At 46.9% G+C, this 25,675-nt stretch overlaps 1 protein-coding gene across 2 annotated transcripts in view; it reads left to right on the plus strand.

The window, feature by feature from the left end:
* LOC118091322 (solute carrier organic anion transporter family member 1B3-like) overlaps nucleotides 1-24,871 on the plus strand; it is a 35,967-nt gene extending 11,096 nt beyond the window's left edge. For both annotated transcript variants that reach the window (XM_060279164.1, XM_060279165.1), the window contains 9 exons: nucleotides 390-488; nucleotides 7,558-7,791; nucleotides 8,750-8,914; nucleotides 10,024-10,219; nucleotides 12,700-12,862; nucleotides 19,842-20,026; nucleotides 21,171-21,235; nucleotides 22,424-22,541; nucleotides 24,536-24,871. In XM_060279164.1, the coding sequence (XP_060135147.1) occupies nucleotides 390-488; nucleotides 7,558-7,791; nucleotides 8,750-8,914; nucleotides 10,024-10,219; nucleotides 12,700-12,862; nucleotides 19,842-20,026; nucleotides 21,171-21,235; nucleotides 22,424-22,541; nucleotides 24,536-24,749 (1,439 nt within the window). In that variant the 3' untranslated portion in view covers nucleotides 24,750-24,871. The remainder of the gene's footprint in view (nucleotides 1-389; nucleotides 489-7,557; nucleotides 7,792-8,749; nucleotides 8,915-10,023; nucleotides 10,220-12,699; nucleotides 12,863-19,841; nucleotides 20,027-21,170; nucleotides 21,236-22,423; nucleotides 22,542-24,535) is intronic.
* The last annotated feature ends 804 nt before the right edge of the window (nucleotides 24,872-25,675 follow it).

Raw genomic sequence — 25,675 nt, forward strand, 5'->3', positions numbered from 1 at the left:
TTGTGAATCTCTTTAAGATTCACCAATTCTGACAGAGTTCCCCCTTGCATTATGACACCTGCTGAAGGACACTATCAATGTGCGTATGTTGATAAGGCTGCAACCCTGTAACCACTTACCTGAGAGTAAACCACATTGAACTCTATGGACCTGACTTATTAGCAGACACGTGTAGAATTGCACTGTTAAATGTGTGTTCTGAAATGCAAGTTTGATCCTAGTTATTCATAACATGTGATTCTTTAAACTAGGGCTGTGTCACCTTTTCATCTTTCTGGTCTTTCAAGGGGCATGAAATATGGGACATCCCATCCTGCTCTGCAGTCCCAAATTGTTCTGAAGCTTGTGTGCACTGGAATATACTGATAATATTTTCTTTATAACTGCAGGCTGTTTGCACACAATAGGAATGATTGGTCCAATGGCTGGGTTCCTTTTGGGATCTCTGTTGGCCAGACTGTATGTTGACATTGGCTTCGTGGATCTAGGTAAGATGATTTGCAAGCTGGAGATCAGTGATTGTAACATGTGGCATGCAGCATACCCTGACTTACAGCTTTGAATCATATGGAGCTGTGAGCTCTGTAGCCTTCACATTTGGACAGCTCCCAAGCCCAAGTGGGATATTTTGGAAAGATTTGGGGCATGTCCACACCAAAGTGGGACCTCTCCAGAGCATCCTGATGGGACCTCGGAAGTGCTTTGGAATGCTTCAGAAATTCAGATATTTATGGGAGGAACCACTGCAGAGTGACAAACACGAACCCTTTCTCCCAGAGCTTGCTATACAGTGGTGCCTCGCAAGACGAATTTAATTTGTTCCGTGAGTCAATTCGTCCTGCGAAAAATTCGTCCTGCGAATCGCGGTTTCCCATAGGAATGCATTGAAATTTCTTTTTTTTGCCCATAGGAACGCATTAATTAAATTTCAATGCATTCCTATGGGAAACCGTGATTCGCAAGATGAATTTTTCACAAAACGAATTCATCTTGCGAGTCACCATCAGATCGCAAGACACATTCGTCTTGCAAAAAATTCGTCTTGCAAAAAATTAATCTTGCAGGGCATTCGTCTTGCAAGGTGCCACTGTATAAAGAAAACAGGTTGGAGAGATGGGGGAGAGACATTTCTTTTGTGACTGACAGGTCTGGCTTTTGATCAGAGGGAAAGATTTTTTTTTTAACTAGGGCCCCCCAATCACTGTGTTCTGGGGGAGGGATATTGAAGCAATGTATCACGTTGTTCTTGTCTGTTCAGTACTCTTTACTATTTCTGTTAGTGGTGTTTGCTTGGAAAATGCTGGATATTTGCATATTTCTGTGACTGCCACCTACCCACTCCTGTAAAATTGGCCTTTGTTGCATTTGGGGCCCATGGAGCAGAAGGCAAGCCTGAACCTTTTGCCCAGGACACCTACATGATATTGTCCAATTCATCCTTCTAATTCTGTAATTGAATGCACATTCTTCCCCTGTTTATTTTCACACCCCTCCTCCCCAACCCAACCCCACCCAAACTCTGCTGGCTCCCTCCCTTGTATTGAACTTATAATTTTTTAATTTAAATATCACTTTCTCTCTTTTCTTTTTTCCAGTGTGCTTTTTATTGATTTTCTTACATGGTAAAAATTATACATTCCAGATAAGATACAGAAGAAACAAAATATTATTGAGGGGTTTTAAGTCCTCACAGATATTTTCCTTAATTTCGTTATTGAGATAATAAAATTTGATTAAATCAAGAAAGAAAGAAAAAAGATAATTTGTTGAGAAAATCATTAAGAGGATAAAAATAATATTAATAATTCTAACTCTAATCATGGAAATAAATGTCGTGTCATGGAATATAAATGGGTTAAACTCCAAGAGGAAAAGAAATAGGGTGGAGCATGTATTAAAAAAAGGGAGTTGGAATGTGATATGTTTGCAGGAAACGCACGTTATGGGAAAGCATGAAAGGGTCTTAAGGAACGAACGATTGGGAATAGAGTACATTTCGGCTGATAAAAGGAAAAAAAAAAGAGGAGTAGTTACGTATGTAAAGGGGAATTTAAAATCAGAAAAGGTATTCCAGGATGAAGAAGGGAGGGTGGTAGGGGTAAGAATCTACACACCCAAAGGGAAGGTAATGGTGATAAATATATATGCACCAAACGGATGCAAATCGAGCTTCTTCCAAAAAATTGAACAAATGTTAAATGAGGTAATTGATGGAGATGAAGTAATATTGGCTGGGGACTTTAATGGTGTCATGCTGCCCAATATGGATAGATCGAGCGACTCCAAAAAGGGGGGTAAATTGCCACAGACCTTCTTCCAAATAATTGATAATTATGAATTAAAAGATATCTGGAGGTTTAAATACCCAAAGGAGAGGAAATATACATATTATTCCGAGGCTAGGAAGTCGGCTTCCAGAATAGATATAATGTTGGTCTCCACTGGCCTAACAACATTGGTTAGGAAATGTGAAATCATGGCAAAATCAATAACCGACCATAACCCGGTAACGCTAAAGATCAAGGAGAGTAGGAAAAGCTTTAAAAGATGGAGAATGGATGAGAGGATGTTGAATGATGAGGCCTTTGTCCAAAAATTGAGAGAGCTGGTTAAGGAATTTTTCCAAATCAATATGACGCCAGAGGTTGATATAACATCGGTATGGGATGCCAGCAAAGCGTTTATTCGAGGGTTGTACATACAACAAAAAAGTAGATACAAGAGGGATAAGCGAGAGAAATTAGAGAAATTGGAAAAAGAGATAAAAATAAAGGAGAAAGAATTGGGGGAAAATCCAAAAGATATCACTATTAAAACGCAGGTTAAAATTTTGCAAACTAATTTGAAACAATTAATGGATGAAGAAATAGAAAATAGGATTATATGGGCAAAGCAAAGAACCTTTGAATTAGGAAATAGATCGGGTAAGCTCTTAGCTTGGCAGCTAAGGAAGAGACAGAGCCAGCAACAAATAATAGCAATAAAGGAGGGGGGAAGGATTAAGACCGATTCGGAGGAAATACAAGACTGCTTTGTGAAATACTATAGCAAATTGTACAAAGGGGAAAATGTTAATAAAAAGAAATTAGAGAAATATTTAGACAAATTTAATGGAATTAGAATTAGTCCAGAAGAGCTTAAGAAATTAAACGATCCAATTTCAGGGCAAGAAATAGATGAGGAAATAAACAAACTTAAATTGGGGAAATCGCCGGGTACAGATGGCCTGACGGGGAAACATTACAAAGTATTCCGGAATGAATTAAGAGATGTTTACAAAGGAATGGTGAATAAGATCTCAGAAGGGGGAATGTTCCCAAAGTCTTGGCAAGATACGTTTATCACCCTGGTACCGAAAGATAAAGATAAAAAAGAGGAAATAGGGAATTATAGGCCTATTTCTCTGCTGAATACCGATTATAAATTGTATGCGGGGATTTTAGCTAACAGGATAAAGCATGTTTTGAATAGAGTTATAGGCAAAGAGCAACAAGGCTTTTTACCCCGAAGAAAAATGTCCAGTAACATCAGAATTTTGTTAGACATATTTGAATACCTAAATTGGAACCCTAGTAAAAAAGCAGTTTTTATATTTCTGGACGCCGAAAAGGCATTTGACAATTTGGTATGGGAATTTATGAAGGGGACGCTAAAGAAATTAGGAATCACGGGCAGATTCATGGAGGGAATAAATGCTATATATAGCAAACAAATGGCAAGGCTGATCATCAATGGAGAGATAACTAAAGGATTTGAAATATCTAAGGGGACGAGGCAGGGATGTCCTCTGTCCCCGCTGCTGTTCATATGGGCATTGAATTTTTTGATAAATGATCTGCTAATGGATAAAGATCTTAAAGGGATATCGGTTGGGAAAAGTGAGTTTAAATTACGAGCATTTGCTGATGATTTAATAATAATGTTGGAGGACCCAGTGGAAACCATACCTAAATTAAAACAAAAGTTATTAGATTATGGGGAGGTAGCCGGATTAAAAGTCAATAATCAGAAAACCAAATTGATGATTAAAAATATAAGGAAGGAGGAGGAAGAGGAAATATATTTGATTAGTGAGTGGGGAATAGTGAAAAAAATCAAATATTTAGGAATTACTATATCCAATAATAATGTGGAACTTTTTGAGAACAATTATGATAAAATTTGGAAAACAATAAAGGAGGATCTGGTGAGGTGGAACGGATTAAAGCTAACGTTTGCAGGCAGGATTGCCGCAATTAAAATGATGGTGTTGCCAAAATTAATATTTTTATTTCAAATGTTACCAATAAAACTCAAAAAAGAAACATTCGAGAATTGGAAGAAAGATATGAGCAACTTTATTTGGCAAGGAAGGAAAGCGCGGGTACAGTTTAGGATATTGACTGATGCAAAAGAGAGAGGAGGTTGGGGGGTCCCGAACTTGAAACTGTATTACGCGGCCTCCTGCTTGTGCTGGATGAGGGAATGGTTCTTGCTGGAGGATTCGGAGTTACTCAAATTGGAAGGATTCAAAAATATTGGAGGTTGGCATGCTCATCTAATAAAAGAAAAAAAGGGAGAACATTCATCATTTACCAATCACGTGTTTAAAAAACCCTTACTTGATATATGGAATGAGTTTAGGAGTTTGTTAGAACCAAAAGTTCCCTGGTGGATCTCACCTTTAGAAATGTCATCGACAAGTAAAGAACCCAAAGGAGGTATTTGGCCTACATACAAAGATTTGATTAGGAAAATTAATAACCAGTACGAACTTAAATCTTATACTGAGGTTGAACAATATTGCCAAAGTTGGTACCATTATATTCAAGTGCAATCAATATTTAGGGAACATAAAATAGTAGGTTTTGAGGATAAAAGGTCGAAATTGCAGGAATTGTTATTAGAAAATTGGGAGAAGCCATTGGCCAAATTGTATAAATTTTTACTTGAGTGGGAAATGAAGGATGAGATGGTTAAACACACAATGATAAAATGGTCTCAAGATATAGGAAGGGTAATCTTTGTTGAGCAGTGGGAGAAACTCTGGAACGAGGATATAAATTTCTCAGCGTGCATGGCGATAAGAGAAAATTTATGGAAGATGGTATACAGATGGCACCTGACCCCAGCCAAATTAGCTAAAATTTATAGGAACGATCAAAATAATTGCTGGAAGTGTAAGGAAAAATTGGGAGATTTTTTTCACTGTTGGTGGAGGTGTTGCAAGATTGGCATCTACTGGTCAAATATATACGAAGAATTGAAAAAAATGCTCAAACTTACCTTTGAAAAAAAGCCGGAGATCCTGCTGTTGAGCATAATACCTGGGGACATACCAAAGGATAGGAAGAATATATTACTCTATGCTTGCGCGGCAGCCAGGGCGCTGATCGCCCAAAATTGGAAAGGCGATAAGATCCCAACAATTCAGGAGTGGTATATAAAATTAGCCGAATATATGACCCTAGCTAAATTAACCGCCTTGATTAGAGGAATACCAAAACAAAAAATTAAAGAAGAATGGAAATATGTGGAGGATTACTTCTATAAACAACAGATAAGCACTAAGATGGTGATATGTTTAGACTAAGAAGCACAAGATAATAAGAAATAAGAAGTTGGAAAGGGAATAAATGTATTCTAAGATCAAAGATAAGGAGTAGCCTAGTAGAATTTAATTATGTAAGGGAACCGACTATAAGTGTTTGGAAGTCGGAATTTCACCTATCCCTCTTGACTACCCTTTTTAGCTTTACTTACCTTTCGCCTATCTCTTTCTACTTTTTCCCTCCCTTCACACCCTTTCTTATCTTCTCCCCTCCCCCCCATTGACTTACCTTGGATGTTTCGTTCCCGCTGTTCTGTTTATCCATTTCCTTTTTCTAGTTCTTTTCACAGCTCTATATTTTGATATAGGATTGTAAGGAATCAGTCTGGGGATTCTGAGGCTGGGAAGCTTATTTAATAAGGTTTTAATTTTTGAATTGCTAAGCAATCTGTATTTGTTTCATGTATTCTTTGTATTTTTTGGTTGCTAATCTTTCATTTGCTTTCTTGTCTTGGTATTTCCTTTTGTAATTTTAATATCTAATAAAGGTTTATTAAAATTTAAAAAAGAAAAAAGAAACAAAATATTACCAAATAAACAAATATATATAAATCCTTTAAGTTCCTAAAGAAGACTTGTGTTATTTAAATATTTAAATATATTACTTAGTTTCTCCATATGACTTCTCGTTGAGGGTTCATCCTTCCCTGCCCCCTTTTAGAATTTACATACCAATTTAATCAAAACACTAAAACCACCCATCTTTTAAAATATACAATGGAACAAGCCCATTGAGAAGCTTCATTTGGGAACGGATGCTTAAACAGGTATGACTTCAAGGGTCAACGACGGCATAGCAATAGAGATGGGGACAGCAGTGTCACCAGTAAAAAAAAAAAAGCCCTCCTCTGTGTCACTACAAGCTAAGGTGTCATTAGATTGCCAGCTCCTCGGGGCAGGGACCTCCCTCTTCGTTTCTTTATATAATTTTTATTAAATTTTCTGTTTTACAATTTAAAATACAGTACTAGTTTATACATCCTTAAGATATCAATGACTTCCCTTCTTCTCTTTCCATGGTTCCTTTTACATATCATAAATCCCTGCATATTTTACAGAATCTATACTATTCAGTATTCCATCATTACATCCATCATAACTTATTGACACTGTTGAATTAATCTTAATGCTGCCACCCAGGGCCGGATTTAAGTCTGATGAGGCCCTAAGCTACTGAAGGTAATGGGGCCCTTTATATGTCCAGCTGTCCTTTGTCAACAACAAATTGTCGCTGGTTTTTTGTGTGTTGAATATATGCTATATGGTAATTTATGGACCTAATAGGTATCTAAAGCCATTTTCACATAAAAAAATATGTGATATTTTAGGGAGCAGGCTAGCAGGTGGGGCCCATTACTTACATCATAGGAGACTACACAACACAAAACACTATTGCTGTATGTTGGGTTTTTATTTTTTTATGTTATATTTTGGAGATGTACATCCAGTTCTTTTTTTGAGTTTTTTTGGGGGGCCCAAGCGAGTGGGGCCCTAAGCTTTAGCTTGTTTAACTTATACATAAATCCGGCACTGCTGCCAGTGTTTGTACACAGTTATTTCCCATATATTCAATAAACGTTCCCCAATCTTCTCTAAACATATGTTCCTCTTGTTCTCTCATTCTATGTGTTAAATCTGCAAGCTTTGCATATTCAGTCAACTTAAGTCACCATTCTTCTTTGGTTGGGACCTTGCTCGTTTTCCATTTGGGGGCTAACGAAACATGGGCCGCAGTAGTGGCTTACATAAATAACCTTTTTTGACACCTGGGAATTTCAGTCTGAATTATCCCCAACAGAAAGGACTCTGGGTTTTTTTGGGGAAAGCGCTTTCTCCCTTTTCGTTTCTTACCATGGAACTATCCATGGTAAGAAACGAAAAGGGAGAAAGCGCTTTCCCCCAAAAAACCCAGAGTCCTTTCTGTTGGGGATAATAACAGACGGACTCTGACCTGTCTCTTACTCTAGATACAGTAACGATAACTACAACTGATTCCCGCTGGGTTGGCGCATGGTGGCTGGGCTTTTTGATGGCTGGCGTCCTCAATCTGATTGCCGGAATCCCTTTCTGCTTCCTGCCTAAAAGCCTGGACAAAGAAGGAGCGAGCGCTAGTGAAAAGAAAAAACTGGAAAGTCGTGCTGATGAAAGCCATATACAGAAGTCTGAAAGTCAACAGGGAGCTCGCTTCTCAAAACTGAAAGGTGAAAGATCTGCCCTAGCTGCCCAGGACCTATTCCATGGGTTGGCAAACTAAGGACCGGGGGCCGGATCCGGCCCAATTGCCTTCTGGATCCGGCCCGCGGACGGTCTGGGAATCGCCGTGTGAATCGGCGGAAGGATTCTGATTGTTTGGGCTGCACCATTCCTCCCTCCCTCGCACACATGGCGGCAGCGCCTGCTCCCTCTCTCCTCCTGGCTTTTCCCTGCCCTGCCTAGAGGAGGAAGGGAGCTGGGCTTAGTTGAGCCGTGGTTGGCTGAGTGCCATTTTAAGCAGCCCCTCTCCAGAGCTAGCCCTTTCATGCTACTCATCGTCCCTCCGTCGCTGCAGCCCCTGCCGCTCGCAAGGCACAGGTAAGCAGCCATCAGGGCTCGTCCAGTGCTGTGGAGAAGGGAGGGGAGAGTCGGGGGCAATTCCCCCCCAAAAAAATAGTCCGGCCCCCCCACAAGGTCTGAGGGATAGTGGACAGGCCCCCCTGCAGAAAAACAGTTTGCTAACCCCTGACCTTTTCAGTCGTGTCATGTGGTCAGTTGAATGGCGAAGGGGAAGCAGTTCCAGTGCAACAAAGGAAGGCTGTTGGGCAGTGTTAGGCAGCGATGTTAGAGAGAAATAGAAATGAGAGAGGAAATTATTATTATTATTATTATTTTCATAAATTTTATTAAGGTTTTTTTTCATAATACAATGCAATTAAAAACAAACCAATTAAAAGCAAAACCAGGAAAAAACTGGAAATGAAAATGCTTATTGCTGCCATAGCTCAGAGATACAATTGACAGCAGCAAATAAACTAGGATATCAGTTCATGACTGGGTAGGGACTCCCATGGGTCCAAATGTTATCATTTCTTTGAATTTGATGTTTTATAAAACGATGTGCAGACCATTCATAAAACATGCAGATCTGGCCTGCGCTAAGCACCCCATGTCTCTTTCTTTCAGAGTTCTTTAAGTCCCTGAAGAAAACGCTGGGCAACCGAATGTACTTTATGTTATTGTGCTCATCGTTGCTGCAGTTCAACAGCTTTATTGGTTACTTAACGTACACCCCAAAATACATAGAGCAGCAGTACGGTCAGCCAGCATCCAGGTCTAACTTTGTAACAGGTGAGTCCTGCGTGTGTGTGTGTGTGTATTAATGAAAGGGAGCTGAGCAGTAAATGTACATAGTAACTGGCCATTGTGCACATTCACCAGGCCTCATGGAGAATGTGCACATAATCCTTCCTAGAAGAGGGAGCTGTGTACATTTCCCAGTCAATATACATAACCTCCAAGAGGCTTTCACTTTGCATATCTTGAGTGAACTTTGTACATTCTCTAGCCAATATGCCTTGATTTGTGGGAGGAGGTGATTGGTTTGTTTTGGTTCTTGTTTTTATGAGGCATTTTGTGTTTTCATTTTGTGTTTTTATGTTGTCAACCACCCACTGAACTTCAGAAGAAGTACAGTAGTACCTCTACTTACGAATTTAATGCGTTCCCGAATGCACATTCGTAGGTCGAAAAAAATTGTAAGTCGAATCCCATAGGAATGCATTGGCAGAAAAAAATTCGTAAGTCGAAGCAACCCTATCTAAAAATTCGTAAGTAGAAAAAATCCTATCTAAACCGCATCCAAGATGGCGGACGGAGCTCCATTCGTAAGTAGAAACATTCGTAAGTAGAGTTATTTGTAAGTAGAGGTACCACTGTATTCAGATGAAATTTCATTAATAACAATAACAACCATAATTGTCAATCGGTATTGGGGAATGTGCATATTTCTCATGTGTTTTGTACATTCTCCAGGCAATTTGCAGATTATCCAGTCAGTATGCATACTGTCCAAGAAACACACAGTCTTTGTGCCCCAGGCTGTTTCTGGATCACTGCCTAATCCTCATGGCCCACCTGAAGCAGTAGGAAGAAGGCAGTTCAGCCCCTTTTCACCACTCATTGTTGTTCCCAATTCAGCTGATTACTTTTGTATTTCTCCCACACATCTCTAATAGGAGGTTAAGATCTAAATCTACAGATTTAATCCTCAATCCATTTCCCACAAAGAGGAGGAGCAATACTGTATTCTTAATGTTGGTCCTTTCCCCCTTTTAACATTCCCAGGGTATCCTTTCAGTTCCCCCACCCGTTTGCTGTCCCTGTTAAGTCATTTGCGATGGGGGACAGGGACGACGACGGGACATGATCCTTATTTCCTTCTTTGTCTTTTGTTCCAGCCGTCACGGCCGTACCAGCAGTCTGCCTTGGTATGTTCCTAGGAGGTTTCATCATGAAAAAATACAAACTTGGCATAGTCGCCGCAACCAAAATGGCATATATACTGTCATTTCTGGCATTTGTCATTTCACTTTTCTACTTAGTAGTGGGCTGTGAGAACCGCACGGTGGCTGGATTGACAGTATCTTATGATGGGTATGTGATATGGATGCATCGGGGGGGGGGGTTGTAAAAACAAGAATTTGTACGTAGCTTTGGAGGTATTCCTGGGACCGTCTATGCCATTGGAGGCCCACGTGACCTTGGCAGCTAGGAGTGCCTTTTACCAGCTTCCTCTGGTATACGCCAGCTGCGATTGTATCTGGCCAACTTGGCCACTGTGGCATTTGGTAACCTTGAAATGGGACTTCTGCAATGTGCTCTGTGTGGAGCTGCCCTCAGGCCTGGCCTGGAAGCTCCAACTGGTGGGAAATGAAGCAGCTAGACTGCTGGTGGGAGCAGACTACATGTGGCACCTCTGCTAAAACATCTCCACTGGGTGCCCGCATGTGGGATTCCCCAAAATAGACCAGAGGCAGTTAATATTTCATCCAGAAGAGCTTTACTGCTACTGAAGGCAAATGAGCATAATGGTCACAGATCCAATACATTCAGGATTGGCACTGTCCATAAGAAATCCAGTTGCAGCTGACTTGACTTAAATTTAAGGTAAAGGGACCCCTGACCATTAGGTCCAGTCGTGACCAACTCTGGGGTTGCGCGCTCATCTCGCATTATTGGCCGAGGGAGCCAGCGTACAGCTTCCAGGTCATGTGGCCAGCATGACAAAGCCACTTCAGGCAAACCAGAGCAGCACATGGAAATGCCGTTTAGCTTCCCGCTGTAGCGGTTCCTATTTATCTACTTGCATTTTGACGTGCTTTCGAACTGCTAGGTTGGCAGGAGCTGGGACCAAGCAACGGGAGCTCACCCCGTCACAGGGATTCGAACCGTCAACCTTCTGATCAGCAAGCCCTAGGCTCAGTGATTTAACCACAGCGCCACCTGGGTCCCTACTTAAATTTAAATTTACAATAACTTATAATAAGACTAAACCTTAACACTAAGCATACTATGTACAGAACACCACACCAGAAGGAAAAGAGATAGTAAGAGAAAGTGAAAACGCAGGATCCTTCTGGCCTTACTTTTACAGTGGTACCTCGGTTTATGAACACAATTGGTTCCGGAAGTCTATTCATAAACTGAAGCGTTCATAAACTGAAGCAAACTTTCCCATTGAAAGTAATGGAAAGTGAAGTAATCCATTCCAGATGGGTCCGCGGTGTTCATAAACCGAAAATTCGTAAACTGAGGTGTTCATAAACCGAGGTTCCACTGTATAGTCAACATGACCTTGACTGAAGAGATAACAAAGCCAGTTTAAGCCAGTTGCACTCAGCTTCTCTGAAGGAATAACCCAAACATCATGAAACTTCTGCTTCCGAAACCCTCTTGAATTAATTAGAATAGGAAAGATCTCTACATATCAGGTCAATACTTTTGTACCTAGAAATGCAAATTGACAGCTGGGCAGGAGTGGCCCAACACATTTTGCCACCTGAGGCAAAATGGGGAGTTGCTGACTCCATTTCCTCCTTCCTCCTGCCAAAGCCGAGGTCCTGCTCCTCTCCTCTCTTTTCTGGCAGCAGAGGCAGCAGCTGGGCTTGGTGGCAGGGCAGACACAGCAGTGGGGTTTGCCACCTCTGGATCCCAATGGAAGCTCACTTCCTGAGACAATCACCTCGGTGTGCCTAAGGGTAATGCCAGTTCTGCTACCAGGCCAGGTTCAATGTTCTCATGTTCAGAGACAAATTTCTGCACAAGTTGGGTGGGTCCAGGATACCTTAGGTATCCATGAGATCCTCTGGAGGAGAGCTGTTTGCTGTTCCCTGTGCGTCATGGACTCAATGGACACAGAAAAATGGTGGGAGGAACTAGCTGAGGAAAGGAAGAAGGCTCAGAGCCAAGTGATTGAGGGCGAGACAATGAAGAATGGCCAGAGGGAGAAGACTGGGGAAAGGGGGTGTTGGAAGCTGAAGAGGCAACAGGGCTTAGTGAGCTGAGAGAGTCAGTGGCAGAGGGAAATCTAGAATCAGAGGCAGGAGCTAAAGCAGGAGAGGAGGGAAGCCAAGAGGCAGAGATGAGTCCAGCTGGTGAAGAGGCATGGGTTTATCCCACTCCTGCTGTGACAAGCTGCCCTCCCCACTTATCTCCCAGAAACAAGAGAGGCATGAAAAGGGCCGAGAAGAAGTTGACTTCTCATAGGTGTAGTCTCAGATTGCTTGGGAGGAAACCCTGGAAAGCAGGGGACTTAGGCAGCTGTGGGGAGGTGGGGACCTTCAGTCTCCACAGCTGCTTTGTGGGGCCAATATGCTGGAGATGAGCTGCCGCGCTCATTAGGCCTGCCATGCCGGCTGTGCAGATCCTGTTTTTGCTAATGAAGAGTTAATGCCAACTTGTTCCATGTAATTTACTGCTGTTTCGCCCCTCTCACCAAAGTCACTAGAAGTTGAGCATCTAGTCCCATGCTGTAGAACACTCTTCCAGCATCTGTAGGGCACCCTGTTGGTTACCCCTGTGCTAGATGTGCCTTAGGATGAACTAAAGGAAAACCTCCCTGCTTATTCCACAAGGAAAACAGTTGCACGGGGCGCAAATCCTTTATCTTCAGCCTGCAACCTGAATTGCAACTGTGCCACAAACCAGTGGGATCCGGTCTGTGGAGAAGACGGGATGACATATGTGTCGCCTTGTTTTGCTGGATGTAAAGCTGTGACGGGATCCAGGAAAGACACAGTAAGATAGTTGTTTCCCTGAAAAATACTACTACTACTACTACTACTACTACTACTAATAATAATAATAATAATAATGGTAATATATTTATACTCTGCCCATTTGGGCTGAGTTTCTTCAGCCACTCTGGGTGGCTCCCAACAGAATATTAAAAACACGACAAAACATCAGACATTAAAAAACTTCCCTAAACAGGGCTACCTTCAGATGTTTTCTTAAAGTCAGACAGATGTTTATTTCCTTGACATATGATGGGAATGCTAAAAGTCTGATAGTTGTTGATGTCCTTGACATCTGGTGGAAGAGCGTTCCACAGGGCAGGCGCCACCACCGAGAAGGCCGTCTGCCTGATTCCCTGCAGCCTCACTTCTCGCAGGGAAGGAACCGCCAGAAGGCCCTCGGAGCTGGACCTCAGTGTCTGGGCTGAACGATGGGGGTGGAGACGCTCTGTGAGGGACAGGGGATATCGCGAAGTCCCTCCCCTCCTGAGTTCAAGCCCGTCCCCGAGCAAAGGGGAAAGCAGGGAGAGTTCCGATTCCAGTGGGGAAGCAGGAAGTCGTGTCCGAGGCTCAGGCAAGGTAGAGGAGCCAGGGTCCCAGGTGGGACAGGAAGGGGCAAGCAAGGGGGGAAGACCCATCCCTCCAACTCCAGAATTACGCAGGAAGAGGAGGGGCAAGAGGATGGGTCTGCCAAAGCTTTTGTGTTGGAGAAAGACGCGCCAAAAGCCATTAGGAGGTTCTGAAACCGACTGACAACATCGCTCCGTGTAAATAGCAATGACTTGAGCACTGTAAATACGCAGCACCAATAAAAGAATAAAATGCAGAGCTGCGTAGCGTCGTTACTCTGAAGTAGTCCACTCCGGCCACTGTGACAGCAACCTCCTAATCATTTTTGGGCTACTTCGGAGTTGCCGGGATGAGCGTGTCCGAGGCGGAGAAGTGGCGGCAGATCGCTGAGCAAGCCCAGCTAGAACTGCAACAGCTGTCGCTGCAGGCGCAGGGAGAATTGAAGGCAGCTAAAGAGGAGACTAAGAAGGTCCAGGACGACCGGCTACAACTTGCGGAACAGGTGAGAGAGCTCCAGGAAAAAGAGCAGCATTTAAGGGCGGTGGCGGTAGACCTCCAAAACAAGCTGGATGCAGAGAAAAACAAGGCGGGAGGGGCTCCCCAAGTCCAAGTGCTGCCAGGAAGGAGAGCAGGGACCCTTGTAAGCAAGTTCAATGGAGACCCGAAGGAGTTTCAGGGCTTTGAGACTGAGATCGTGTATGCTCTTGAGCTGCACCAGAATGAGTTCCCCGATGATGAGCACAGAGTAGCGTTTATTGTGGAACATCTCACCGGAGCAGCCAGGGAGTGGCTAAGACCATTAATCGCAACCAAGAATCCTTGCATGAAAAATGTCCAACAATTTCTAGAAGGTTTGAGGACGATGTATTCGTCCGATAGTCATTTGGACCAGACTAAGGAGGAACTGCATAATTTACGCCAAGGAAATATGACAGTTCGCGCATATTGGGCGAAATTCACCATGCTGGTGCACAGACTGGGGTGGGTTTTGGATTCGCCTCCCATGCAAGCTGCGTTTTACTTGGGTTTGAGCGAGGAGGTGAAGGATGAACTCTCGAGAGGTCCAAAGCCCAGTACTATGGATCAACTGAGCAAAGCAGCTCTGGCGGTGGGGGTGAGGCAGGAATCCCGGTGGAACGACAAGCAAGCGACGCGCGCAAAGCGGGCTTGGTTCCCACGGTCGCAGGAGAAGCCACTCCCTCAACAACCCTTTCAGGCCACGCCTGGAGCCAGCCAGGACCAGGAGCCCATGCAGATTGATAGCGCGCGCGCGCGGGCTTTTCAAACCCCAGCGGCGCCAAGACGCAAGGAGGGAAGGGGCGGGAAGTGCTTTCTCTGCAACTCACCCCAGCATCTCGTCAGAGACTGCCCACATCGCAGGGAGTGGCAAGGAAAGGCGGGAACGGTGGTGCCCTCCCCCACTGACGCAGCACCACAGCAGGGAAACGGGAAAGCCTGGCTGCAGGAGACAAGGGGCAGCAGCCAGGCACAGTCAGCAGACAACAGCCCCAGCCCGCCCACCCGCACAGAGTGGTGCAGAGCCAGCCCACCCCTCCCAGAGCAGGAGTGGTTCTAGAAGTGACGCTAACGCTCCCAAATGGCTATCCCCTGACGGTCCTCGCCTTAATTGACAGTGGGGCGTCCGCCAACTTCTTCTCGAGAAGCTTTGCAGAAGAGCACCAAATCCAGCTTTTGCAGTTGGATTTTCCTCTGCACGTAGCAACCATTGACGGCAGGGAGCTGCTGGGAGGGGCCATCACACATCAAACCCCCCCCATGAGAATGACGGTGGGAAGGCACTCAGAGACACTGGCGTTCAACGTCACCACCATCTCAGACCCCCCCATCGTCTTGGGCATGAGCTGGCTGGCGCGCCACGACCCCTCCATCAGTTGGCACCAGAGGTGCATCACGTTTGGGTCAGACTTTTGTCTGGAACATTGCATGCAGCACCAACCAGGGGAGGGGCCTCCGATAGCCACGGTGGCCACCATGCATATCAAAGGGGGTGAGGCAATACCCAAGCAGTACTGGGACCTGCAGGAGGTCTTCAGCGAAGCGGAGTCCGACCACCTACCCCCGCACAGGCCTTTTGACTGCCAGATCAACCTGGTGCCAGGGGCGACGATACCCCCAGCCAAGCTGTACGCCATGTCAGACCAGGAGCTGGAGGATCTGCGCGCTTTCATCGACAAGAACCTCAAGCGGGGGTTCATAAGGGAAAGCAAGGCAGCAGGGGGCAGCCCGGTCTTCTGGGTGGACAAGAAAGACACGCAACAGCGCCGTCTTGTGGTGGACTTTAGACGGCTGAATTCGGTGACAGAGCCCGTGGCTTTCCCCATGCCCAGAGTGGATGATCTCCTGACAGCGGCACGCAGGGGCAAGATTTTCACCAAGCTGGACCTAAGGGGGGCGTACAACTTGATCAGGATCCGGGAAGGAGATGAATGGAAAACCACGATGTTCACGCCTCTGGGCTCTTTTGAATATCTGGTGATGCCCTTCGGTTTGCAAGGGGGCTCAGCATGCTTCCAGGCCTTCATGCACCACGTCCTGGGGTCCCTCCTCTTCAGGAAATGCTTGGTCTTCCTAGATGACATCCTTATCTACTCGAATGACCCAGTGCAGCATGTGAAAGATGTCAGAGAGGTGTTGCAACGCCTGAAGGAGCACCACCTGTATGTGAAGCTGGAGAAGTGCAAGTTTCACACCAAAGAGGTGGACTTCCTGGGCTACAAGCTGTCAGACAAGGGGCTGGCGATGGGCAAGGACAAGGTGCAGGCCATCCTGGACTGGCACAGCCCCAGGACGCGCAAAGATGCCCAACGCCTACTAGGCTTCGCTAACTTCTACAGGAAGTTCATCAAGAACTTCTCTCGCGTTACGGCTCCCATCACGGACTGCCTGAGAGGCAAGCAGAAGTTCAAGTGGACACCAGAGGCGCAAGCAGCGTTCGAAAGCCTCAAGAGAGTGTTCGCCTCAGACCAAAACCTGTTCCATGTGGTGCAGGACGCGCCCCTACGCATTGAGACAGATGCTTCTGAAAAAGCTGTGGGCGCAATTTTGTTGCAACTGGACGCCAACAGGGAGTGGAGACCCTGTGCCTTCTTCTCCAGGAAGCTGACACAGCCTGAACGCAACTACACAGTGTTTGATAGGGAACTTCTTGCGATCTACGCTGCGTTCCAGCACTGGCGACACTTCCTGGTGGGCGCGAAGCACCCCATCCAGGTGTGCACAGACCACAAGAACCTGGAGTTCTGGAGAACTGCCAGGGTGCTCAACCAGCGGCAGATACGGTGGGCAGAGTTCTTCTCGAACTTCAACTTCTCCATCCACTACATCCCGGGGGAGCAGAATGTCAGGGCGGATGCCCTCTCCCGCAAGCCAGAGTACATGGAGGAGGAGGCGCCACCAGCCCCAAGGCACATTTTCCCCCCGTCGGCATGGTCCTGCGGAGCAGCTGTGGTGAGCGAGGCAGAACTCACAGCACTGACGGCAGCGGATGAATTTGCCAACCGCATCTTCAGAGAACTGAGAGGGGGGAGGGAGCAGGCAAAAGACTTTGCAGAACGCAGAGGGCTGCTTTTCTACAAGGGTGCGCTGTACCTACCCACCACCCAGCTTCGACGTACGGTCCTCAAGCAGATGCACGACAACCCTACAGCGGGGCATTTTGGAAGGGACAAAACCGCTCACCTAGTCATGAGACACTTCTGGTGGCCAGGGGTGCGGGAAGATGTTCGAGACTATGTAAGGGGCTGTACCACCTGCCAGCGGGCGAAGGTGGTCAGAGCAGCGCCACCAGGGTTGCTGGAGCCCTTAGCCACACCACACAGGCCGTGGGAAGTGGTGTCCATGGACTTCATCACAGATCTGCCTTCGTCCAGGGGTAAGACTGCAGTGTTGGTGGTGGTGGACCTTATGTCCAAAATGTGTCACTTTATACCGTGTGCCAGGGCAGTCTCGGCAGAAGAGACAGCCAAACTGTTTGTTGATCACATTTTCAGACTGCATGGATTACCTTTAAGGGTTATTTCGGATCGTGGCCGCCAATTTGTTTCCAGGTTCTGGCGGCGGCTCATGAACCTCCTGCAGGTGGAGGTCAGCTTGTCGACGGCTAGACACCCGCAGACCAACGGACAAGCGGAGAGGGTCAACGCCATTCTGCAGCAGTACCTGAGATGCTACGTCAGCCAGCGGCAAACGGACTGGGTGGATCGCTTGCCACTAGCAGAATTTGCCTACAACAATGCAGTGCACGTCTCCACAGGGGTGTCGCCCTTTAAGGCCAATTACGGGCGCGACCTCAGATCTTTCCCAGAGAGGGAGAGGGAGGAGGAGGAGGAGGAGGGCCCACAGGCTGAGGATTGGGCAGAGGAACTGGAGACGGTGCACCAGCAGCTCAGAGAACACTTGGAGAGGGCCAAGGAAGCGTACAAAAAGGGGGCAGATCGCCACAGGCGACAAGGGGAGGTCATCAGGGTGGGGGACAAGGTGTGGTTGTCCTCGGAGGGCCTTCCCACCAGAGGGAGGTGCAAAAAGCTGGCACCCAAAAGGCTGGGCCCCTTCACGGTCACGCAACAGGTAAACCCGGTGGCATACAGGCTGGCACTGCCAGAGGACATGAGGGTGCATCCAGTGTTTCATAGATCGCTGCTGTCGCCGTACAGGGAAAGCAGCAGGCTCCGAGACAGCGAACAAACCCCCGAGGGAGGGGGGGAGAGGGAAGGCAGGGAGCAACTCAATGAGGCCACGGCCATCCTGGATTCAAGGTGGGGGGTGGGGGGACTGGAGTACCTCATGGCATGGGAGGATGCTCCACCGTCCCAGAATGAATGGGTCCCAGCCACTCAGATACAGGAGGAATTCTTGGTGGAAGAATTTCACGCCCTCTTTCCCCACAGACCCAAGCCCTGGCACATGGAAAGGGAGGGGGAGGAGGAGGAGGCACGGGAGAGCAGCTCACCATGGCGCTGGGAAGCGGAGTTTGAGGAACCAGAGGATGAGGTATGGGTGTCACCGAGATCCACCCAGTCAGAGGAAGGAGCAGATTGGCAGAACGTTTTTACCCCCACCAGCTCTGACGCCACGGACTTTTTGGGATTCCCGTCCGCCCAGGCGGAAGGGGGGGGCTCGCAGGACTGGGGGGAGGTATTCACACCAACGGGCTCGGAGAGCACTGAGTTCTTAGGCTTCCAGTCGTCACCGACACATGGGGGGGGCCTGGGGAGGGGTGAAGGAGAGCTTGGGAGGGGGGTGGATGTGAGGGACAGGGGATATCGCGAAGTCCCTCCCCTCCTGAGTTCAAGCCCGTCCCCGAGCAAAGGGGAAAGCAGGGAGAGTTCCGATTCCAGTGGGGAAGCAGGAAGTCGTGTCCGAGGCTCAGGCAAGGTAGAGGAGCCAGGGTCCCAGGTGGGACAGGAAGGGGCAAGCAAGGGGGGAAGACCCATCCCTCCAACTCCAGAATTACGCAGGAAGAGGAGGGGCAAGAGGATGGGTCTGCCAAAGCTTTTGTGTTGGAGAAAGACGCGCCAAAAGCCATTAGGAGGTTCTGAAACCGACTGACAACATCGCTCCGTGTAAATAGCAATGACTTGAGCACTGTAAATACGCAGCACCAATAAAAGAATAAAATGCAGAGCTGCGTAGCGTCGTTACTCTGAAGTAGTCCACTCCGGCCACTGTGACACGCTCCTTTAGGTATACTGGGCCGAGGCTGTTTAAGGCTTTAAAGGTCAGCACCAACACTTTGAATTGTGCTCGGAAACTTACAGGAAGCCAATGTAGGTCTTTTAGTGTTACATGGTCTCGGCGGAGGCAGTGCTGCCTTTTAACTTGCAAGGGGATTGGGGGTGGGGAAACGAACTCTTTAAAGCAGGCATCCCCAAACTGCAGCCCTCTAGATGTTTTGGCCTACAACTCCCATGATCACTCACTAACAGGACCAGTGGTCAGGGATGATGGGAATTGTAGTTCAAAACATCTGCAGGGCCAAAGTTTGGGGATGCCTTATTTAAAGGACATCTGGTGTCTCCTACTTCCAGTGGCAGAGCTACATGCTCTGGCCCCGGGGGCGGAAAGCAGGCAGGGGCGTGGCGGGCACGCTTACTGCAGGGGCGTGGCGGGCACGCTTACTGCAGGGGCGTGGCGCACGCACTGGGGGCGTGGCGCGCTGCCTGCAGGGGCATGGCGCCCAGCGCGCGCGGGGTGTAGCTGCTGCGATGGCACCCCACCGGGATCGTGATGCCGGGGGCGGGGCGCTCCCCTTGCCCCCATCTTCCTCCGCCAGTGCCTACTTCTTTTTTTAAAAAGGTGAGCAAGGCAGAATAGGTAGGCATACGGAGTCCAGGATTTAGCTTCTATTCATTTATTTACCTTGTGCAAAAGACTTTTAACCTTCTTTTCAGGTTTTTCAGAATTGTAGCTGCATCGAAAAGGGGGATTCTGCGCTGAGGAATTCCTCGGCAGTTTTGGGAGAATGTCCAAGGACTGACAGCTGCTCAAGAAAGTTTATTTATTACGCAGTAATCAAAACAACGAGTTCCTTTTTCTATGCGCTAGGAGGGACTCCTTATTACATGATCATGATTCGGTAAGTAACAAGTTGTGCCTGCCACAAGAAAGGCCATAATATCTGTTCCCATCCTTGTTTTATATTAAAAGTTCCCTGCAAACAAATAATTCCATTGCCCTCTGCTCCAGATTTCCAAACCCCGGCAAAAGAACCTTAGAATACTGTGGCAACCGAGCATGCTAATTTCTCAATTAAAAAAAGACGAAAGAGCCAATTTGTTTAATTATTCAGTTTCTATCCTGCTCTGCCTCCCAAAGGAGGCCAGGGTGGTAAATTGTACTTTTGCAAAGCTTGAGATTCCCCCCCCCCTTCTTTCATAGTGGCCCAGTCTTCCATCAGGACCCCATTTCTATAGACACTCACAATCTGAGTTCAGTATTAGAGGGAGTTGAACCAACTCCTCTTTTTTACCCCAAACCCTAGCCTTTCAGAGCTGAATAAATTCCCTGGAGGCAAGGCTTGAGTGCACATAATTGCCCTTCCTCCATGGCCATAAAGTTTGCTGAATTGTGCAAACTCCTGAACTCACCTTTTGCACCAAGCTCACTTTTGTCACACTTTCCCAACACCCCATCGTGCTCTGCAATAACCACGTCAATTAGATTGGAGGGAATATTAGAAGCCTTCTTATTCTGAGTCAGGCTATTGGTCCATCAGCTCAGAATTCTCCACACTGATGATCCACACCAGGCATCCCCAAACTTTGGCCCTCCAGATGTTTTGGACTACAATTCCCATCATCCCTGACCACCGGTCCTGTTAGCTAGGGATCATGGGAGTTGTAGACCAAAACATCTGGAGGGCCGCAGTTTGAGGATGCCTGATCCACCCTGATTAGAGGTCTTGCTGACCCTTGCATTGCACTGGAGGTGCTCACAATTGAATCTGGGACCATCAGAATGCAAATTGTGCTCCCTTCCAGTGCTCTCTTCCCCCCCCCCCACATTGCTGCTTAAATGCCAGGGTGGGAGGAATCGGCTGTCAGTTTACTGCGCATCACATTGAGATGCTTATGTGGCGAACAAATAATAGATGATAACACAGCCAAAGCACTAGCAACGGGTCACTCACTGTGTTAGTAACATCACAGATAATTTATAGAAACTTGCAGGAATGTATAGAAGCATATTTTCCACTAAGGCTGATTTCTTTCATCATTTAGGTGCGTAGATCCAGAATTGAAGTCACTTGCAGTTGGTGTCTATATGCTTGTTTTGAGAGCTTTGGGTAAGAAACATCACCATTCTGGTCATTTTTGAATATCGCTGGACATCCCCCCCCCCAAGTTCTTCATAAACTCACACTCACACAGGCAAGTGAGCAAACAAGCAGTATGGGTGGGCAGGCTTCTGTTGGAGCGACACTGACGTTACTCAGCAGGAGGTTGATGTAGGCCAGCTGGGTTGGGCAGAAGGACCCAGTCCAATGTAAACAGGATTTGAATTGGTTTCTGTATGAGAGAGATGTATATTCCACTGAGCATGCTCCTCATCGGGCTGATGTTAGTGGTTCCCCCCCCCCCCGGAACTTTTGTACTTCTGCAAATGTTGGGGTTTTCCCTATCTGAGATCACTCTCTTTGTTTGTGGCTGTTACCAGTGGCGGAGCTTCATGCTCCGGCACCGGGGGGGGGGGGGTGGAGAGCAGGCGGGGCAGGGTGCGCCACCCAAAGGGGTGTGGTGCATGTTCTGGGGTTGGGGCGTGCTGCCCACAGGGGCAGGGAGCGCGTCCTGGGGCAGGGCGCACTGCCCACAGGGGTGTGCTGCGTGTTCTGGGGGTGGGGACCACCGCCTGTGGGGGCGGGGCACCCAGCGTAGGCGGAGGGGCAGCCATGATGGCACCCTACCGAGATTGGCTGTCGGGGGCACTGTGCTCCTATCGCCCCCCCCTCTTCCTATGCCCCTGGCTGTTGCCAGATTTGCTTCATACTTGAAGAATGTTTGCTGTTAGTTATCTGTTAAGATGATTCGGTTGAGCAAATCCCCCAAGTGGCGATGACCACTGGCTTATGAAACCTGCATGCTCAGAGGTTGTTGTTTTTTCGGGGGGAGGGGCTGTCTCAGAACCGTGGATGTATAAGACGATAAGGACCATCAACTCCCTGCTAAAGGCAACTGGCTGACCACTGCTGGAAAGAAAATGACCTGAGTAAGGCAGGCCCATAGCTGCCAAGTTTTCCCTTTTCTCGCGAGGAAGCCTATTCAGCATAAGGGAATTTCCCTTAAAAAACGGGATAACCTGGCAGCTATGGGCAGGCCATACATTATTGCAATGATCTGCTCAGTATTTTGGGTTACTGGGCTTCTAAGACTTACACACATACAAACACCCTGTCTCTACTATTACCCTACCCAAGAATATTGTCTAAAAATGTGCTTTAGATGACAACCTATATTTAGCGCTTGATGTTTTTCAGCTGGAATTCCAGCCCCTGTTTATTTTGGAGCAGTGATAGACAGGGCTTGCTTGAAGTGGGCAAGCAGCAGCTGCGGCAAGCGAGGAGCTTGCATGCTTTATGATGCGACTGTGTACAGGTGAGCTTCATTGGAATCCCAGAGCTTCTCTGTCATCTCAAAGGTAGCTGTCTCATTAACTTAATGCAATGATTGGGCTCAATCTAGATGACTTCCTGCCTGGCATGGCAGCCTTCCACGTGGAGTCATCTGAGCCTAGCCGTCTCTGTGTCAATTAATTTCAATGCCTGGCACCAGGATCCATCTCTCTTGGGCAATTTATTAAGAGAACAATAGGGCTTCAAGTTATAGTTGGCTAAATTAGTTGATTAATGAACTAGAGCTTTGGGGTGCAACCATAGAATCATAGAATTAAAAGGTCTCATGCAGGTGGTCTCAGGTTCAATTCTGGGCACCTCTAGGCAGGACTAGGAGAGACTGAAATCCTAGAGAGTCACTGCTAGGCAATGGTCTGTCTCATTATAAGACAGCTTTCTATGTTCTTATCTCCCCCTCCAGTGTTGGAGGAGGGATCACTTAACCTGGCCTGGTAGTAATAGTAATAGTAATAGCAATTTATTATTTATACTCCACCCATCTGGCCAGGTCCCGTCTCCCCATCACTCTAGGCGGCTTCCAACACACATTAAAATACATTAAAATATCACAGATTAAAAACTTCCATAAAAAGGGCTGCCTTTAGGTATTTTCTAAATGTCAGGTAGTTGTTCATCTCTCTGACCTCTGATGGGAGGGCGTTCCACAGGGCGGGTTCCCTGTAACCTTGCAATGAGGGAACCACCAGAAGGCCCTTGGCGCTGGATCTCAGTGTCCAGGCTGAACGATGGGGGTGGAGATGCTCCTTCAGGTATACAGGACCGAGGCCATTTAGGGCTTTAAAGGTCAGCACCAACACTTTGAATTGTGCTCGGAAATGTACTGGCAGCCAATGTAGATCTCTCAGGACCGGTGTTATGTGGTCCCAGCGGCCACTCCCAGTCACCAGTCTAGCTGCCGCATTCTGGATTAATTGCAGTTTCCGGGTCACCTTCAAAGGTAGCCCCACGTAGAGCGCATTGCAGTAGTCCAAGCGGGAGATAACCAGAGCATGCACTACTCTGGAGAGACAGTCTGTGGGCAGGTAGGGCCTCAGCCTGCGTACCAGATGAACACCCAGGGCAGGGGTCTTAGGAAAGATAACACGTGCCATTGGGCCACACCAGCAGTTTAGTCACTGCATTCTTTACTAGCCGTAGTTTCTGGACCAGTTGCATGCAGAGTCCCCATCCCTACTGAGCTTGCCCAGCTAAGGCATATGAATAAGGGGACACCACAATGGTCTGGGATTAAAAGGCCACAACTTTATGGATTACAGATGTAGGTAGGCATAGGCATTGGGCACGTATACATCTCAGCCCCCAGAGGAGGTCTGAGGTATGACAGGGTCTGCTTGTGGGGGGGGGGGAGAAATGCAGGTTTACATGGATGGCCCACCCCTAAGTGCTGAGGAAGCTCTATGGCCTGCTAGCCACCCGCTTCTGGCTCTATGGACAGAGACTTGCTCCTGGCCGACTGCGCTGCCGAGGGCTGCCTCGGCAAGCTAATTTACGCCTGGGGAGTGGACCTGAGGGAAGACTGCTCCCCAAGCTGCCCCGCCCCCTGATCTCCGTGGATAGGCCAATTTGAATAGTGGGCTTGGCAGATGAATCTGATGTGCATTTTCTGAAAATTAGCTAAGTTTCCCCCCCACTTTGCTGCTTTAATGAGGCCGCAATATATGGAGGAGCACTGAGTTCACCCACTAATCAAGACTAATTTATTCCAGTGATCTTTTGTTTTCTTTAGCAGTTGATCCTTGTGGCTGCTGCTATCTGTTTTGCCTTCTGCTAAATATTTTGCACATTATCACACTTCCATTTCAAATTATCATCATCATCATCATTATGTTGTGTTGCAATTTACACCGTAAGCCGCTCTTAGGATTTTCTGTGCTAATAATATAGATAGATCAAAAAAGCAGGAATGAAAAAGTCAAATATAAACACAATTCCTCTGCGGGCTCTTCTCTTATGCAGACATTATTTCTTGGGTCTAACATTTGGCTTAAGAGCTCCATCCTATCTGCTGGGCTTTGTCTTCTTCTTGCTCGTAAAGAAACATTTTGGAGCAAAACAGGCTGATTCCCCTGAAACCAGGAGGAAAGAAGATGCTCTGAATGGGGAAACGAAGCTTAATGGTGCCGAACCTATGGCAAGCCTTTCAGATGCAGAAATGGACACCTGCATCTAGCACAAATGGACCACCACACTGCACTTAGGCAATCATGCACAGACCATTGGAGGGGGGGCATCTTGACTATATCAAAGATTAAATTGTCCAACACAGCAGTGCATTATTTAATAGCATTTGTTGTCATTTCTTTCTGTGTTGGGGGGGGGGGAAATCATATCAACTAAAATTTGGAGAGGAGCTTGTGTGTTGTGTGTGTGTGTGTGTGTGTGTGTGTGTGTGTGTGTGTGTGTGTGTGAGAGAGAGAGAGAGAGAGAGAGAGAGAGAGAGAGATATGAGAGAGAGAGAGAGAGAGAGAGAGAGAGAGAGAGAGAGAGAGAGAGAGAGAGAGAGAGAAATAGACTGTGCATAAGACCATAAGACAGTCCCTTCTGGATAAAACCAATGTCCTGTTTGGCTATCCAGTGCTATTTTTCCAGAAAAAGCGGTGCCAGAACTCACCATGAAAGCCTCCTCTTTTTTCTCTTATAATGGCAATGGTGCTGGAACTGGATTCCAGCTTGGGGGTGGGAGTGGGGCGGGGAGAGCCCTACAGATATCTATGTGAAGCCCACAAAGCAGGGTGGGGGGGGGACAGCTATACAGTGGTACCTCTACTTACGAATAACTCTACTTACGAATGTTTCTCCTTACGACTGGAGCTCCGTCCGCCATCTTGGATGCGGTTTAGATAGGATTTTTTCTACTTACGAATTTTTAGATAGGGTTGCTTCGACTTACGAATTTTTTTCTCCCAATGCATTCCTATGGGATTTGACTTACAATTTTTTTCGACTTATGAATGTGCGTTCGGAACGCATTAAATTCGTAAGTAGAGGTACCCCTGTATAGAGAGCTATAAGGAACAGTTAAGGATGGAAGCAACAGATCGAAATGATGCTTTGTGAGGGCTCTCATTTGGCTCTGAGTTTCAACTTAGAAGGGTG

This window comes from Zootoca vivipara, chromosome 10 (genome assembly GCF_963506605.1).
Source record: "Zootoca vivipara chromosome 10, rZooViv1.1, whole genome shotgun sequence".
Taxonomy (NCBI): Eukaryota; Metazoa; Chordata; class Lepidosauria; order Squamata; family Lacertidae; genus Zootoca; species Zootoca vivipara.